General features: G+C 39.2%; 1 protein-coding gene across 2 annotated transcripts in view; it reads left to right on the forward strand.

Annotated features, from left to right (window-relative positions):
* Positions 1 to 19,106, forward strand: part of BTBD8 (BTB domain containing 8) — a 133,379-nt gene that overhangs the window by 103,604 nt on the left and 10,669 nt on the right. For both annotated transcript variants that reach the window (XM_036026415.1, XM_036026414.1), the window contains exon 18: positions 18,407 to 18,513. In XM_036026415.1, coding sequence (XP_035882308.1) covers positions 18,407 to 18,513 — 107 coding nt within the window. The remainder of the gene's footprint in view (positions 1 to 18,406; positions 18,514 to 19,106) is intronic.

Genomic DNA, 19,106 nt, shown 5'->3' on the forward strand with positions numbered 1-19,106 from the left:
TCTCCCCCTCCCCCTCCCTGCTGATAACCTTCCATGTGATCTCCATTTCTGGGATCCTGTTCCTATTGTAGTTGTTTGCTTAGTTTGTCTTTGTTTTTGTTTTAGGTTCAGTTGTTGATAGTTGTGAATATGTTGTCATTTTACTGTTCATATTTTTTATCATCTTCTTTTTCTTAGATAGGTTCCTTTAATGTTTCATATAATAAGGGCTTGGTGATGATGAACTCCTTTCACCTGACCTTATCTGGGAAGCAATTTATCTGCCCTTCCGTTTTAAATGATAGCTTTGCTGGATAGAGTAATCTTAGATTTAGGGCTTGCCTTTCATGACTGTGAATACTTCTTTCCAGCTCCTTCTTGCCTGCAGTATTTCTCTTATGAAATCAGCTGATAATTTTCTGGGAACTCCTTTGTAGGTAACTGTCTCCTTTTCTCTTGCTGCTTTTAAGGTTCTCTCCTTCTCTTTAATCTTGGGTAATGGAATTATGATGTCCCTTGGTGTGTGCTTCCTTGGATTCAACTTCTTTGGGACTCTCTGACCTTGCTGGACTTCCTGGAAGTCTATTTCCTTGGCCAGATTGGGGAAGTTCTCCTTCATTATTTGTTCAAGTAAGTTTTCAATTTCTTGCTCTTCCTCTTCTTCCCCTGGCGCCCCTATGATTCAGATGTTGGAACATTTAAAGTTGTTCTGGAGGTTCCTGAGCCTCTCCTCACTTTCTTGAATTCTTATTTCTACATTCTGTGTTCTAGCTGAGTGTTTACTTCTTCCTTCTGGTCCAAATCATTGATTTGAGTCCCAGTTTCCTTCCCTTCACTGTTGGTTCCCTGTACATTTTCCTTTATTTTACTTTTCATAGCCTTCACTTCTTCCTCTATTTTGTGACCCTACTCAGCCATTTCTGAGAGCATTCTGATTACCAGTGCTTTGACCTCTGCATCTGATAGGTTGGCTAGCTCTTCATTGCTTGATTCTGTTTTTGGAGCTTTGATCTGTTCTTTCATTTGGGCCATATTTGTTTGTCCAGGCATGCCTGTTAGGTTGTAAGGGGGCAGAGCCTTAGGTATTCGCCAGGGCGGGGCAGTCCACATTGCTGCATTGTGGTGCTGTATGTGGGGGAGGTGTCAGAGAGGGAACAGTGCCACTTGCTTAGTTCTTGGCCAGCTTTCAGTCACTTCCCCTAGTTCCCACAAGCAAATTGGGCCCTTCTGGTGCTGATTCCCAGGTGGGTGGTTTTGTGTACATTCTAGGACCCTGTGGGTTTCTCTAGCAAACTCTCCTGTGAGGCTATGAGTTTCTCCTGCCACCCCGACAGGTTTTTGCAGTTAGAAGTTTTGAAGCTTCCCTTTCCCTGTGCTAGAACCATGGGTTAGGCAGTCTGTCTCGCTCCACAGTTGTTCCTCCTGGTTTACCCACACAAATGTGGGACCACCCGGTCTGCCAGCCACTGCCTCACCCACTTAATCCTCCAGCCACCGTCTTGCCACCCCTGGTTGCCTGTCTCCATCCCTCCTACCAGTCTGAATGAATGTTTCTTCTTTAACTCCTTGGTTGTCAGACCTCCACACAGTTCGATTTTCTGGCAGTTCTGGTTACTTTTTTGCTCTTAAATTTGTTGTTGTCATTCTTTTGGTTGTGCGAGGAGGCAAAGTGTATCTACTTACACCTCCATCTTGGCCAGAAGTTCCCTACTATTTATCTTACTAATAATCATTGAAGTGTGATATATTATTATTCAATGAAGTGTGATATGTGAGCTTGAATGATACTTCAACCTTTGATTATATTTATTAGTGGTTAATAGGTGCTAGACATTATTCTAAGTGCTAGAGATTCATCAGACAAAATTCCCTGCTCTTGTGGAATTTCCGTATACTCTAGTGGAAGGAGTAACTCTATAAACAATAAAAATTAGAAGTACAAACACTATATAGTATATTGTAGGAGACTGTTCTGTGTGGCATGGGCCCAGCTCCCACTCAGAGAGGCATAGGGCCCAGCTCCCACTCGGAGATGCACAGGACCCACACCCACGGATAGGTTCTCCTGTGAGGAATCAGGCCTGCAATGTGCCTCAGCCACTTTGAGTCTTGCTTTTGCTAAACTCCCTCACCCTGAATTAAGGATATTTACTGCAAAGTAACTTCCTAAGATCCATGCTAAACCTTCCAAGGATGTGTGTAACCAGTTCAACCACTTTTGCCTTTTCATTTGCAAATACCCCTCTTCTGTGATACGATTAGCAGCATTGGCTCCTTTGTTTTCTGTAAAAAGTAACCACCCAAAGTGAACCTGTGCATAGTAAAGGAGGACCATCATGTAATGTGCTGAGAAACCCAATAAAGGCTGGTCACAGCAAGGGCCAAGGCTTTTGCTCCTCTTGAGAGAAAAGCCATGCTATCCCTTTTCCTCCACCGGACTCAGTAGTCCATGTGAATGTCTCATTTCATCCATAATGATTCAGACACTGTGGGCCAGTGTCTGCATCAGTATGTTAGAAGGTGATTAGTGCTATTAAAAAAAAAAAAAAAAACTAGGCTAAGAGGGATGAGGAGTGGTTCCAGTATTTTAAATTAGGAAGTCAAGCTGGGCTTTATTGGAAAGACAATAGTTGATCTAAGATTGAGAGAGAATGAACTAAAATATATTTGGGAGGAGAGCACTTTAGCCAGAAAAGCTAGTAGAAAGCCCTATGGCAAGAGCATGCCTGGCATGTATGAGACAGCAAGGGGGCCAGTGTGGCTGGAACATAGGAAATGAGGGAGATAGTAGCAGAAGAGTTTAGATAGGTAATAGGGCAATTGGATCAGTTGGGTCCTTGTAAGTCATCATAAAGAACTTAGCTTTAATTCTGACTTCTATTTTAACAGGATTACCCTCGTTCACATCTTGAAAAAGGACTCTAGGTGGGCGAGACATAAACAGGGATACCAGTTAGGAGGCTATTGCAATAATCCAGGTGAGAGTTGATGGTGGTTTAGACCAGGCAGGTGGTCAGGCTCTGGATAAACTTTGAAGGTACAGGCAACAAGATTTTCTGATAGATGAGATGGGGCATATCAGAGATAGGCAAAATATGTAAATTTGACAACAGGAAAAATGTGAGTTATTAACAGAGATGAGCAAGTCTGTGGGTAGTACAAATTTACAGGGGAAAATTAGAAGTTGTTTTGGACATGTGAAATTTGAAATGCCTGTTAGTGGAAATTAAATAAGCAGTTGCTTACACCAATCTGGAGTTCAGGGCAAAGGCTAAAGCTAGAGGTGGAAATTTGGGATGTATCAGCATATGGATTACATTTAAAGCCATGAGTTGATGAGGACCAAGGGAGTGAACATAGCCAGAGAAGAGGCCCAGGAATTCCATTTGGGACACTCCCAAGAGGTTTGGTATTGGGGAAAAAACAATAGGGGATGTTGAGAAGTGGCCAGTGAGTTCAGAGGAAAACCATGAGAGCATAGTATAGGAAAGCCAAGGGGAGGAAATGTTTCCAAGATGAGGAAGTGACCAGCAACAAATTCTGCTGACTGACCAAGTAAAATTAGTATTGAAAATTGTCTGCTGGATTTAGGAAATTGCTCCTTGACAAGAGCAATTTCTGTGGTGTGGTGATAATGAAAAAACCTGAATGGAGTAAGTTTAAGAAAGAATGGGAGAAGAGGCACTAGAAATAGAAATTGTAGACAATCCTTTTGAGTTTTACTGTAAAATAGAGCAAATAAATGGGATAGCTGGAGTGGGAAGCAGGATCAAGGTATATTAAGATTGGAGAAACAACAACATATTTATTTGCTTGTAAGAATCATCAGTGGAGAGGAGAAAATTCATGTTGTTAGACAGGAGAGAACTGTTAGAACTATATTCTTGAATAAACAGGAAGAGGTGGGATCAGGTTTCCACCTGGAAGGTTGGCCTTATATGAGCCTGCACAGTTCATCTACTATAATTGGAGAAAAAGCAAACAGTGGGTACAAATGGTAGTATATGGATAAATGTGCTTGTGAGCATCAGTGGAAGTTCATTTTTGGGTATTTCTATCTCATTTAAAAAGTAAGCAAGAGCTTCAGCTGAAAGTGAGGATAAGGAAGAGATGATGCTGAAGATTTGAAGAGAAAGTATGAAACAGTTATCTAGGAGAGTGGAAGAATGAATGGACTGGCCAGATAATAGTACAATTGACAGGTAACATTAAAGAAACATTTCAATAATAACAATAGCAGGTAAATATTGAGCACTTTTGTTTTACACATTATTTTAAAAGACTTCCATTTATTGACCTATGAACTGGTACAATTATTATCCTTATTTTAGGATAAGAAAACTGAGTTGTTACTTACCTGTAGTCACGTACCTAACTGAATGGTGGACATACCATATAAAGCCTTTTGGCATTTATCATGGCTTTTATATCAGGCTTTTTGACTCCAGATACTAGGCTCTTTCTTCTACACAATTAAATAATTGTGGATTGAATAAATGAAGGATAAATTTTTAAAAAGGAAAAAACAATGTTATTTCTATGATTTGTGGATTTCTGTAAGTCATTTTTGCTACTCATGTGACCCTAAGTGCTGTGATCCAAATCTTGTAACTGGATCCATGTGTGCAGGAGGAGCTGTACAGGTAGGGATGTGACCTAGACATCTGACAGACTTAGATTTGAATCCCAGTTCTTTTCTCACTAGCTATGTTATCTTGGCCAAGTAACTTAATCTCTCTGAATCCCAGTTTCTCATCTTTAAAATGAGGACAACATGTACTTAACAGCATTTATGGAGAAGATTAATAGAATCGTGTATCTTAAGTATCTGGTATAAAGTAGGTTCTCAGTAAGTTAGTTTTGTTCTCCCTCCCTATTCTGGTGAGTTGCCCAAAACTTCATTACCCTCCCCAGAATGGATCCTTCTTTGCACTTGCCCATTTCATTACCAGAACTGTAGTCTCTGCTGTCAACACAGCTAAGTCTCCTTGTAGTCACGGGTGGAGAAGGAATGCTGTCTTACACTCTACTCATTGAGACCCTCTGCTACCTAATCTTGGATGCCTCCTCTACCCCTCTGCTATCAGCCTGCTCTGAAACAGAGAAGACTTCCAAGGAGGGTCCTCTGGCAACACCAAACTTCTGGCCTCACCAGTCATTGAGTCAATTCCTTGAGGTGTGGCTGGAGCCAGGTCTCCTCTGAACTGTCCTTAACAAACTACCCAACAGGGGCTGCAAAAGAATGCACTTAATTTTAATAGTATCAGTTATACCAAACTCCAAATTTACAAAATTATTATCCCAGGGAATAATTAATTAATCCATATTACAAGTGTGCTGCAAAGGGTTTTTCCTGGAGCACTGTTTCTTTTTTGCTCCCCACCCCAGGAATACATGTTTATAAAGTAAGACACATAAACAGTTTTGTACCCTAACCATTAGGCTCCAGGCAAGTGGTGGATTTTCTTTTTCTTTCCTGTTAAATGTTTACAATTGCAGACACCAGCGCCTAATAACTTGCTGAGCTTCAGGTCTGACAACAATGGAGTCCCAAATTGCAAATACACAGGCCTCTATGTTATACTAATAAGCAGTAATGAATATGTTAGTCTTTATTTTCTCAATATTTGGGTAAACCAAAGGACACTTTGGTTTTATGTTGTTATAAATGTAGGCCAAGAATTTCGAAAACTGAAAAATCAATTCCAGGCAATTAAGTCTTACACACACACACACACACACACACCCCACCCTCCCACCCAAAACTCTGCTTTTCGAACCACTTAACAGTTCATGCAAATTTACGGCATGAAGTGTAAAAAACATGCGGCACGGCGTGAGTGGGCCACGGTGGCTGCATCTGCGGCTGCGCAGAAGCCTAGGGCGTGGAGAAGGTGCTCCTTGGACGAGAGCGGCCAGGGAAAACACTTGGGCCTCTCAGCTCCGCCAGCAGTGCTTCTTGCTGTAAGGGAAGGTTCTGGAAGCTTGGAAGCCGTGTAGCTGGCCCCAAGGACCTGCTGATCGGGTACATTTGTAGCCTTGGACCTGAGTGAGGCTTCTGAGGTCCGGGCACTTTCCGTTCTTTATTCTTTGTGCTTCTGGAGATGTGTTTCCTTTCTGACTTGCCAAGATTGAATCTTTTCCTCAGGGCTCGGGTGGAGTGAGAGAGGACCTTTCTTTCTTCTCAAGACCTGTTTCTAGGGTTGTAGACCTACTTCTTTTAAGAAGCCTGGTCATATACCCAGTGATTTTAAATTTTATGTAATATAGGGGTTGTTTGTAATCTCTTGCCTCCTCCACCCTCTAGAAAAAGAAATCTTAAAAAGTAAAGAATGGAAGGGGCCATGAAAATCTTTGTAGGCCAACCTCTCACATTTGAGAACTGAGGAGATTGTGGATGGAGGGAAGGAGGGCTTACAAAGATTATTTTGCATTATTGCATTTATTTAAATTTGAAAACTTGGGAAAAACAAACCAACCCATAACAACGAAAGCCCAGAATACTAGGGCTTTGGAACTGGCGAAAGCCGTCAGGCCGAAGCTTTCTGTTTTCTGACGAGACAGCGGCGGCGGTGGACTAGAGAAGGGGCGTGTCCACAGTCACGTGGCTCTGGGGAGCGCGTCCCGCAGGAGCTGTTCCCCGGATTTAGGGAGGGAGCCGTGCTGCCTCAGCCCTGATTTTCTGATTCACGCGTAGTCTTTAACAGTACACTCTTGGGGATCTACTGATCCCCGTTCCTTTCTCGTTATAAATGCAACGTATCACTTAACCTTAGTTTAGTTAAATTAGTTAAGATTATTTATAAAACCTACGTGTAAGAATGTAAAGATTTAAATCAGTATATATTGTGGGAGTGTATTTTCAGGTGGATTTTCTTCCGCTAGACAGTATACTAAATTTTATTTAGTCACAGCCCTTCCCCCAGCACAATATTAAGAAACAAATATTGTTGAATGGTGATCGTGTGCCAGGTGTTGGAGATACAGCATTAGATAAAACGGGTGTCCTTCCTCTTAGAACTAGTTAAATTGTCATTCATTCATTCATTCATGCAATAAATGAGGAGAGTATAGAGCAGCTGATTTCAACCCAGCAGGAAGAACTTTTCTAATTATCAGAGTTGTTCCAAAGGAGCATGAAACCGCCTTAGGAGATACTAACTCACTATCACTGAAAGTGACTTTCATTTGGATGAGTTTGTTTCTAAATATTGCTTCGACCTAATTTTGTGTTGAGTAACATGGAGACTATAAATTTGGTTGACATTAGAAACTTATGAATTAAGGGAAATGAAGTATGTTTTAAAATAATTTTGTTAGCTGCAGTATGGGAAGTGCTCAACAGAGGTGTTGTAAGGTGGATTCTGAGGAGGCCAGGTCTTACTTAGTTTGAGGGGACCAGGGATAGTTTCTTGCAGGAGGCAGGATTTCTAACAGGTCTTGAAGGAGAGGTGGGACTTTTTAATAGACTTTATTTTTTAGAACAGTTTAGATTTGTAGGAAAAATGAGGAAATAGTACAGTGTATTCTCATATACTCTGTAACTAGTTTTCCATATTAAATAACAGGTTACATTAGTATGGTACCTTTGTTACAATGAATAATGTAATATTATTACATTATTATTAACCAAAGTCCATAGTTTATTCAGATTTCCTTAGTTTTGTGTTTTTGGTTTTTTTGCCTAAGGTCCTTTTTTTTCTGTTCCAGAATTCCAACTAGTATACCAGTAGTTACAATGTTTTTCTAGGTTCCTCTTGACTGTGGCATTTTCTCAGACCTTATTTGTTTTTAATGACTTTGACAGTTTTGAGGAATGCTGGTTAGATATTTTGTAGGATGCCCCACTACTGGAATTTGTTTGGTGTTTTTCTCAAGACAGGACTGGGGTTATGGGTTATTGAAAGGGAGAATATATCATATCAAGGGTACATACTATAAACATATTTATGAATGGGGATGTCAACTTTGACCACCTGGCTGAGCCAGTTTGTCTGGCTTCTCCAGTGGTTCATTGAGTATGTCAGATTTACCTCGTGCTCCCATTTATTAATTTAATCAGTATGGACTTATGGATATTTATTTTATACTTTGAGTTATAAGGTAATAGTATTTTATTTTGTTGCTCAGTTTGGTCCAGCCTTGGCCATTGGGATCTCTTTCAGTTGATTCCTCCACTTTTTTTTTTTTTTAATCCTCATCTGAGTACATTTTTTTCATTGCTTTCAGGGAGAGAGGAAGGGAGGGAGAGAGAGAGGAAAAGAAACATCGATATGAGAGAGAGACATCAATTGGTTGCCTCCCACACTCTCACCCTTTCCAGGGACTGAATCTGCAGCCCTTGGCTAAGGGCATGGTGCTCCAAGCAACTGAGCCATGCTAGCCAGGGCTCCTCCACTCTTTTAACATTCCACTCTCAGTGCAGGGTTTTTTTTTGTTTGTTTGTTTGTTTTGTTTTTAATCACTTCCTTAACTTTCTGGCACTACAAATTGCTCTAGGCTCATCTTGTATATTTCCTGTCCCCATTCTGGAATCAACTATTTCTCCAAAGGTTACTTTTATTGGGCAAGGGTATTAGAAACCGAAGTCCAGCTAGAGTATCATTTCTTTTAGGCTCCTTTCAACTGACAAAGCAAAGAAATAAATGCATGTATACTTGTGCATAGTAATCCCTGTTTACACACATATCTGTAATAGTTCTGTATGTTCTGTAAGTAGTAGTAGTTCTTTATGTATTTATCTGTATCTATATCAGGCTAACAATGGGTTCATACTAATGCTGCCAGCTCTATTTCATTACCACCTGGATCATTCTATCCTCGAAAGGTAGGATTAAAAAGAAAATTTAAACAAAAGAATGAAGAATAAAGTAAAAAAAGAATGTTGTAATAGACATTCTTGTACAAGTCTCCTAGTATACATTGCATGCATTTTTTTTTAAAGATTTTATTTATTTTTAGAGAGGGAAGGGAGGGAGAAAGAGAGAGAGAGAGAAACATCAATGTGCGGTTGCTGGGGGTCATGGCCTGCAACCCAGGTATGTACCCTGACTGGGAATCGAACCTGCGACACTTTGGTTCACAGCCCGCGCTCAATCCACTGAGCTATGCCAGCCAGGGCTGCATGCATTTCTTCTAGGTATCAATTTAGGAGTAGAATTGCTTGGTTATGGTTTATGTGTATCTTCAATTGAGTAAATGATATCTGTCAGGAACTATGAAAAGTCTGAGATTTTATCCAGCTTTCAAGTTAGCAAACTAGCCTGTTAATGTTTTATTGATATTAGCAGAAGATACTGGATTAGAAACAGCATTTTTGAAAATTCAGGCAAAAGCATTCGCCAAAGTTTCAGGTTCCTGTTGGCTCCCCTGCCCCCGCCCTCCCTCCAGAGGTTAGATGTGTGGGAATAACACAAGTGGACCTAGATGGATGCACATACAGTTGGTTGTGTTAATAGGAATACTGAGTGGAAGACTAAACATAGAAAAGATACAATAAAAATACAGAATAAAAGATTTTAAATGGTACTACCTGTATAGGGCACTTATCATGAATAGAGCTTGTGGGACTAAAAGTTGCTCTGGTGAGCCAGTGATTGAGTGGTGAGTGAACGTGTAGGCCTACGACCTTATTGCACACTACTGTATGCTTAGGTTACCCTAAATTTATTTTTAAATTTTTTTTCTTTCTTCAGCCACTTAGCATGCTGTAACTTTTTACTTTACCACAAAAACTTTTTAACTTTTTTTTAAACTTTGACTCTTTTTTAACCTGGAAATCTTAGTATGACAAACAGACATTAGCATTGGCCTTCACAGAGTCAGGATCACCAGTGTCACCGTCTCCCATCTCCATATCTTGTTCCGCTGCAAGATCTTCAAGGGCAATAATGTGCATGGAGAATTATCTCCTATGATAACATGCCTTCTTCTGGAACACCTCCTAAAGGACCTGCCCTTGAGGAAATGTCACTTTTTTCAGAAATACATCCATAGTGGTTAGCTTTTCTCTTTTTTCATCACAGATTTGCTGATAAAGCAATACTATACCATAAACATTCTTCTCTACTATTCAAAAACTGTTTTGAATGTTGGGTCCCTGTTTTGGGGTGTTGGGGGTCCCTGTTTTTAAACTTTTTAGGGGGCTTGTTGAAGTCTGTAAAAGTTCTGCTAAACATTTCACTGTGAATTTTCAGGAAATTCTTCCTTCTGTAGTTTCCTTTCTTCTTGCATCTTTTTAGCAATGTGTTTCTGTTTCTGTTTGGACAACTTCTCATGAGTCCCTCGAGAACCACCTCTAGGAGCTCTTCCATGTCATCCCCATCCACACCTAGGTTGAAGTTGTTTGCCATTTCAACCACTATCTTGTTGATTTTTGCAACCTTTGCGCTATGGTTGAAAAACCAAAGGATGGTTACTAGGTGATAAGAATTTTTCAGCTTCATTATAATCTTATGGGACCACTGTAATATATGCAGTCTGTTGTTGACCGAAATATTATTTTGTGGCACATGACTGTACAATAAAGGCGATATATTGTTACTGAACAGCAATTGGGGTCCTGCTGCTCGCTGCCACCCTCTAGGCAAAATTCCAGAGGCAAATTTTGGAATAACAGCTTTCCACATGAATTAGTCACTTAAGCCTATCAGTTAAGGCTAAACTCTTTAACACCTGAGTTCTCCTGTCATTCCACCTGTTGGTTTTAATTATCTTATTTCTATAGGGTTAGATAAACAACAAAATTAAAAAGCTACACAATATTGGAAGAATGGCAGGCTTCTGCGTCAGAGCCTACCTATTCCCACTAGAACACTCAAAGCATAAACCTGCCACCCTCTGCCAGGGTAGCTCGATCCTCGGGGGTGCCCAGAGTTCCTCCCCATTCAAAATACCGTCCATTGGGAAATGCAGGCAGCTGAAGCACGATCATCCAGGCATCCCTGACAAAGAGAGTCCGAGAGCCCAAGAGCCCTTCTCTTCAAATCTAGCCCATAATTCCTTGCACTCTGGAGGCATTCAGCTTCTCAGCCTACCGTGTCCTAGAAGGTTTACCATTGCCTTCTCCTGTGGCCCCTCCCTATTCTTCCCCAGTGATCTGATTGGATCGCTATATCAATATGACAAGCCCAAAGCTAATAACATACTCAAAGGGGAAAAACTGATGATCAGGAACAAGGCAAATATGCCCACTCTTGCCATTTCTTTTCAACAGAGTATTGGGATACCTCCTAGCCAGATCAGTTAGTCAAGAAAAATAATTTTTAAAGGCATCCAAATTGTTAAGGAAAAAGTAAAATTGTCCCAGTTTGTAGACAACATGAGCTTCTTATTGGCATTTGGGGTCCTTTGGTTCCCTAAGATAGACATTAACAGGAGCTGCCAGAGAAAATTCTGGACAAATTTTATTAAAACTTATGTTGAGCACGATGGAGGCAGCACAGAGGAAGATCCTCCAAACTGACACCAGGCTGGCTCTGCTTGGCTGCTTTTATAAGCTGGGGACACAGCAGCCTTGTGTGAAATGGCGGGCTTTTTGCAAAAGGTAGGCTTGCCCTGGCTGGTGTGGTTCAGTGGATTGAGTGCTGGCCTGAGAACCAAAGGGTCACTGGTTAGATTCCCAGTCAGGGCACATGCCTGGGTTTTGGGTCAAGTCCCCAGTAGGGGGCACATGAAAGGCAAACAGATATTGATGTTTCTCTCCCTCTCTCTCTCATTCCCTTCCCTTCTCTAAAAAATAAAATTTTGAAAAGAAAAGAAAAGAAAAAAGAAAAAGGCAGGCTTGTGGAATTTCCTGTGTCAGAGTGGAGCTACTTCTTCCTGTTGGGTTGCTTAGCAACTATCTTCCCATCTGCCTTGTGAGGACCAAGATGGAAGACTGTTCCCTACCATCACCCCAAGAAGGTCATATAGCCATCAAACCTTGAGCAGCTGTACATGTGGAACTGTGGTTTTAACATCTGCAAAGAAGTAAGGGGTCAGAAGGAAAGTAAAGAAGGCTACTCTGTTTTCTTGGGCAAGGAGGAACTTAGGTGGTGACTTTTTTCCCCGCATTTAGCTTATCTGGTGTTCTTTTTGGCCATCTGGCATTCCTTCAGCCCTGGACCCAAGTCCCCATGCTCTTTCAATCTCATATATAGAAAGTCCTAAAGACTCCGTAAAACAAATAAACAAAAAACTGTTAAAATAAGTAAAGTTGCAGGATACAAACAACATAAAAATTAGTTGCATTTCTATACACTAACAGTGAATTATATAAAAAGAAAATGATATCGCATTTTACAATAGCACCAAAAAAATAAAATACTTAGGAGGAAAAGTAGGTGAAAGACTTGTATACTGAAAACTATAAAACACTGATGAAAGAAATAGAAGACAAATAAATGGAAATACATCTTATGTCCGTGAATTGGAAGACTTGTCCATATTACCCAAAGTGAACCCACTCATTTTCACTCTGTAGGTGTATATGACCTTTGGCACCTTTCTCTCTCATCCTGAATTTGCTAAAGTGTTAAATTATATAAATATTTTATTTTTCACATTTGTTCAAACTCTACCCAAAACTGAAGTTGTATTTTATTTCTTTGAGTATTCTTCATATTATAAAATATATTTAAGTATATGTATACACACATACTCATTTCACTTCTAACTGATCTTTTGTGATAGTTGTGTCTCCGTTTTGAGCAGCCTTTAATTTTATTACCAAGTTTGGTTCATTCTGGCTTCCTGTCTCTCCTCTTGCCTCCCTGAAAACTGGATGTGGATGCCTCAGTTACCCAATTAATTAACAAAATAGTTATTAAATATCTACTGTGAGGCTAGTATGGCAGAAGATTAAAAATTGAAATATTTTTAGTGAAAGCTTCAAGGAAATGTTGAGGTATAATCTAAACTACAAAATAACCATGGGATTTGAACATTCTAAGAGGAGTGGAAGTAACATGTGAAAAAATGTTACTTATAAAACAAGGGACAGCTATCCTTTTATTTTTTTATCCTCACCTGAACACATGCTTATTGATTTTAGAGACAGAGTGAGAAATGTTGATGTGAGAGAGAAACATCCCAATTTGGGAGCAAACCCACAGCCTAGTCATGTGCTCTGTCTGGGAATCAAACTCATTACCTTCAGTTTATGGGACAATGCTCCAACCAACTGAGCCACACTGGCCAGGGCAGGGCAGCTCTCCTTTTCCTACTTTGAACACCCAAGGATTCTCTTTAAAAACTATATAACTACATTTAGAATTAACAGTCTGGTGTGCATAGTACCTTTTGTTTAATAATGATAGTTAACATTTATTGACACTATTTGCAAAATACATCTTTTAAAGTTGACTTTAGAGAGAGAGACATCAATTTGTTCTTCCACTTATTCATACACTCATTGGTTGATTCCTGTATGTGCCCTGACCAAGGATGGAAGCCACAACCTTGATATATCGGGATGATGCTCCAACCAGCTAAGCTACTAGCCAGGGATACAAGTACATTTCAAGAGGCTACTGCTTCACTTATTATGTGCTCCACTGTTTTTAAGCACTTTATGTATAATAAGACATTAATTTTAATAGCCCTATGAGGCAGAAAATATTACTATCCTTCTTTAACAAGTGCATAGAAGTTAACCTATTCTTCTTAACCTGAGGCATAGAAGTTAAGTGATTTGCCCAAGGTCAAGTCTTTGACAACTAGTAGGTAGCAGAGCCAAGTGTTCAAATCAGGGAGCTTGACTCCCAAGCCATGTTTTTAGCCATGTGCTGTCTTGCTGCTTTACTATCTGATTTAATCCTCACAGAGTGTTGTAAAAGAAGGACTGAGACAGAAGTTTAGACAGGTTAAGTGGCTTGCCCAGGTGAACACCCCTAGTAAGTGACGGAACTGTAATCTAGGTACGGATTTTAATCTAGGTACTCCAACTCCAGAATTTGTGCTCTTAACCATCATGTTATACTGCTCTGAAGATAACAAGTCTAATCTTTAGTGCATTTTTTAACTTTTTAAAAATCTAAATAGCCTTGATCCTATGTTAGGTTTTGGTTTAATGTTTGAGAAATCTTAATATCTGTAGCTCTCAAAGCCATACTGGGTAAACCTCCCAGCCAGATAAACATTGTGCTCTTCTGAGTGTGTCTCAATTCCCAATCTCTAAAGGCATGCTTATTTGGGGACTCCTTATTGCCACCTCTCCTTTCCTCCATGGACTAGGAACTTATCATCATTGTATCCTCATCTTCATGATATACATGATTTAAGAAAGTGGAAAATACTTTCTGCTTACAGAAATGGTGGCTTTCCCTGTTTTGATAGTTAGAACCCTTCCATTTAATACTATGGTAAAAGATCTTACCACTGAAAGAAGATACTGTAACAGCAAAGTTGTTGGGGTTTTTTTCCTAGCCTTACAACCAGAGCAGGTTATTTTATCTAAAAATATGAGAAATAATTGGGATATGGTAACTTCTGGGGCCTCTTTTAGTGATAATCTAGTTGTTTCAGAAAGGTTATTTTCTGAGTTCTGGCCAAGATGGAGGTGTAGGTAGAAACCCTTCGCTTCCTCGCACAACCACAAGGAGAAAAACAACAATCTAAAATCAATAAACAACAAGAAGTGCCAGAAAATTGAACTGCATGGAACTCTGACAACCACAGAATTAAAGAAACAGTCAAAGAGAACAACCAGACCTGTAAGGTGGCAAACGGAGAGAAACTGGTGAGGCAGCAGACTGGGGGCGGGGGAGGGGGGGAGGCGGCTGCAGTGTGGTGGCAGGCTGCACGGGAGGGGCTGACTTAAGGGAATACTGAGATTCAGAGGTGGTTGTGGACTGTGGCAGTTGAAAGCAACAATTTGGAACAAAAGGAAGAAATAAACATCCAACTGGATCAGAACAAAGAAACAAGAATCCAAAAAAATGAAGAGAGGCTGAGGAACCTCTGGGACAACCTGAAACATTCCAATATCTGAATTATTCGGGGTGCTAGAAGGAGAAGAGGAAGAGCAAGAAATTGAAAACTTATTTGAACAAATAATGAAGGAAAACTTCCCCAATCTGGTGAAAGAAATAGACTTCCAGGAAGTCCAGGGAGCCCAGAGAGTCCCAAAGAAGTTGCACCCAAAGAGGAACACACCAAGGCACATCATCATTAAGTTACTCAAAATTAAAGACAAAGAGGCAATCTTAAAAGCAGCGAGAGAGAGGGAAGGAAAGAGTTACCTACAAAGGAGTTCCTATAAGGCTATCAGCTTATTTCTCAAAAGAAACCTTGCAGGCAAGAAGGGGTTGGGAAGAAGTATTCAACGTCATGAAAGGCAAGGACCTACATCCAAGATTATCTATCCAACAAAGCTCTCATTTAGAATGGAAGGGCAGATAAAGTGCTTCCCAGACAAGGTCAAGTTAAAGGAGTTCATCATCACCAAGCCATTATTATATTGACATGTTAAAAGGACTTATCTAAGAAAAGGGAGATCAAAGATATAAACAGCAAAATGACAACAAACTCACAACTATCAACAAAGCTAAAAAAATTAAAGAAAAACAATGAAAACAAAAACTAAACAAACAACTAGAACAGGAACAGAATCAGAGAAATGGACATCACATGGAGGGATTTCAGTGGGGAGGGGAGGAATGGGGGAAAGGTACAGGGAAGAAGAAGCATAATTGGTAGGCATTAAATAGATGGGGAGAGGGCAAAAATGGTATAGGAAACAGAACTCAACGAACTTACATGTACAACCCATGGACATGAACTAAGGTGGGAGGAATGCTGGAGAGTTGGGGGACAGGGTGGAGGGGGGATAAAGGGGAAGAATTGGGAAAACTGTAATAGCATAATCAATAAAGTATAATTTTTTTAAAAAGTTATTTTTCACTTTTATAACAAAAATTAGTTTTGCCTTCTTTGCTTGATTTCAGCTTCCAGCAATTAATTTTGTTTTCTGTAGCAGCAAGAATAAATAACTAGTAAGAGAGTAGCTAGAATTGCTGCAGATTTTAGAACCTCACCACAGGAAATTTTTAAAATAGTTCCAATGTTGAACACCTGTGCTAATGTTTTGATACATTTATATGGAGGGACACCCTCCCAAAACAGAATTATCTTATGGAGGGCAGGCCCTTTGTAGTACAGGTTTCCCTTGCTAGGTGAGTGTTGTAGGAACCCATCTGTATCAGTGTACCAGCTGGCATTGTTGTGAGAGGCTGTGTTCTGCTTCAGTGAATGTTTTTGGAAGACTTTTAAACATCTTTGTCAATTTCATGATGGGCAATTTACAAACACACCTGCCCACACTACTCTGGGTGTTCAGCAGTTTTTGACCAAAAATGACATGTCTGTCATGCCCCACCCTCCCCATCCACCTGATCTTGCCCTGAGTGACTTTTTTTTCCCCCGGATGAAAAAAGTCTTCAAAGGGAAATGTTTTGCCAATGTGGAAGAGGTGAAACAAAAAATGGCAGAAGCATTAAAAGGCATCAAAATCGAGTTCAAAAACTGTCTTGAGCAGTGGAAAAAATGTGTTGATAGGTGTAGTGCATTAAATGGAGAGCACTTTGAAGGTGACTGAAGTTTAAATGTATAAGAATAAATACACAATTTTTAATATGTTCTATTCTTTTTTAGTTCGCCTCATATTTTGGGTTGCCATTAAGTGAATATACATTTATAATTGTTATATATTCCTGGCCCTTTTATCATTGTAAAGCATGTATCTTTGTCTCTGGTGATATTTCTTGGAGTTTATTTTGCTTTTTATTAACTATAGCCACTCTGTCTCTCTTATGGTTACTTTTTGCATGGTCTATCTTTTTTGTTTTATTACTTTCAATGTACTTACATCCTTGAATATAAAGGCAGCATATGGTTGGATTTTTCTTGGACTGGAACATTTTATCCATTCACACTTAATATAATTATTTAATAGCAATAATTAAACTGACTAATGGAATGGAATAGAGAAGCAAGAAACAGACCTACATATATATGGAAATAATATAGGACTATGGCAGCATTGCAAATGACCAGTGGGAGGAAGGAGTACTGAATAAATTGTGTTGGGGCAACTAGACAGCCATATTTTTAAAAAATGAAATTTATTTTCTACTTGGCACTTTATATAAAAATTTGGATGGATTAAAGACTTAAATTGAAAAAGCCAAACTAAAACATTAGAAGATAGTGGAAGAGAATGAGAACATCTGTGACTCTGGAGTAAGGAAGGATTTCTTGAATAAGAAACAAAAAGCAGTAATAAATTAAGATTGATAAATTTAACAATATTGAAAATTTTAAGTTCTATTTATTAACTGTCACCATAAAGATGGCAAAAAGACAAGTCCAAATTGGGAGATAAAAACTCATAGCTGCTACAGATTAATACCTAGAACATATATAATGAAATCCTACAAATGAATGCAAAAAGAAAATCCAGTAGAAAAGTACACAAAAGACGCGTTTCACAGAAGTGGAAGCATGGCTTAAGATTGTTCAGTCTCAGTAAAGATCAGGAAAGTGCCGAGTTTAGACCACAATGAAATTCTATTTTATGCTACTAGTTTTGCAGTAATTTTTACCTTTTCCCCCCACTCATCTCAGACATGTATACCTTAAACTTTAGTGTACCAAACTTTTTGAAATTCTCTTATTACACTATTTTCTCTTATTATCTGGTTGCCAAAGTTGTCATTTTGGTTGCCTAAAAGGTTTTTCCTTCTCTCAGTGCAGTGATTTTTAAAGTGTGGTCCCCAGACCAGCATCAGTAATATCACCAATGTACTTGTTAGAAGTGCAAACATCCTAGCTCCACTCCAGAACTATCTGTTGAAGGATGTTTGTGTAGTGAAAACTTCGTAAGTTAGAGATAGAATTTCTTTCTAGAGCAGAGAGCAGGTTTTCTTGCAGGTCATTATAAAAGGTTGGGGTTTCCTTTGCTCAGCGCTCCTTTCCTGTAATACAATCGCTGTTTGTGCTGCTAAGGGCCTTGTCCCATCACTCAGTGGGAATTGGACTTCGGGAACTGCAACAAGAAAACCATTAGTCCTATTGCTGTGAGTAAAAAACTGGCCTTTCTCTCTAATCCAAGAGCCTTATGTCTTTTGTTGTATCCATAAAACTCTGACTATTTAGCTTTCAAGTAGGCGAGCTAGCTAGTTTGTAAGCAGAAGTTTCACTCTTGACACAGGTCTTTCCTTATGGTTCTCTGAAGTAGGAACCATTCTTTTTAGTAATTGTTAATAGGAAGCAGCATATTGATGCATAAGCCTAATGTGCAGTAAGACACATCCTTTTTCAGTGTCAGATTTTGACTTTCAGTTATTTTTTTAGAGTGTCTCCATTACCCTAGTTTTATTTGTATCCTTAATTTACTCATTCATCAAGCAAAAATGTTGTGTATTCTTTTTGCTCTTATTTTTCTCAGATTGTGTCACATTAGAAGCTTGGTTGATCAAAAGACAAATGGCTGAAAGTGCTGAGAAAGAAAAAGTAAAATGGACAACCACCATCATTATTAGCTCCTCTCTCAAGGTAAAGAGGCATTTGGGCCTCCGATCTTTAATTAAAACATTAAAAGCGATAGAACAGTATTTTAAAAGATCCTTAGCTTGATTATCTAAAGTTGTGTGGATCAGCAATTATGTAAGTTAAATGCACTTTTAAGATTAAATTATAAACTTTACTGCATCTGTTTTCAACACCCTACTTCTCTAAATATTTGAGGGTTGGAAATTTTCTGAAATTATTTTTTTCTCTCTAAGCCTGTTCTAATAGAGATGTTAAGAAATTCCAGAAACAGTAAAACGTGCACATAAATATTATTTAAGATTTTTTGAGAGATAAACACAAACTGATATGCCTAGTCTTGTGGCATTGGGAGAAACAGTCAGTTTAATTGTCACTTTCTTGGTGATTACCTATCATCCCTCTCTGACTGCATTTCAGATTTTGACACTCTATGAAGTATGATTTTTTTTTTCTTTTGAAGTTTCATGAACCTGTGAATTGGTGTCATTTATCAAGTTTTTATTCATTATCTTTAATATCACCGCTGTCCTGTTCCCCCACTCCTACCCCTCTTAAGAATTGTATGTGCGTTAGATTGTCTCACAATATTCTCTATG

This window comes from Phyllostomus discolor, chromosome 5, assembly GCF_004126475.2.
Source record: "Phyllostomus discolor isolate MPI-MPIP mPhyDis1 chromosome 5, mPhyDis1.pri.v3, whole genome shotgun sequence".
Taxonomy (NCBI): Eukaryota; Metazoa; Chordata; class Mammalia; order Chiroptera; family Phyllostomidae; genus Phyllostomus; species Phyllostomus discolor.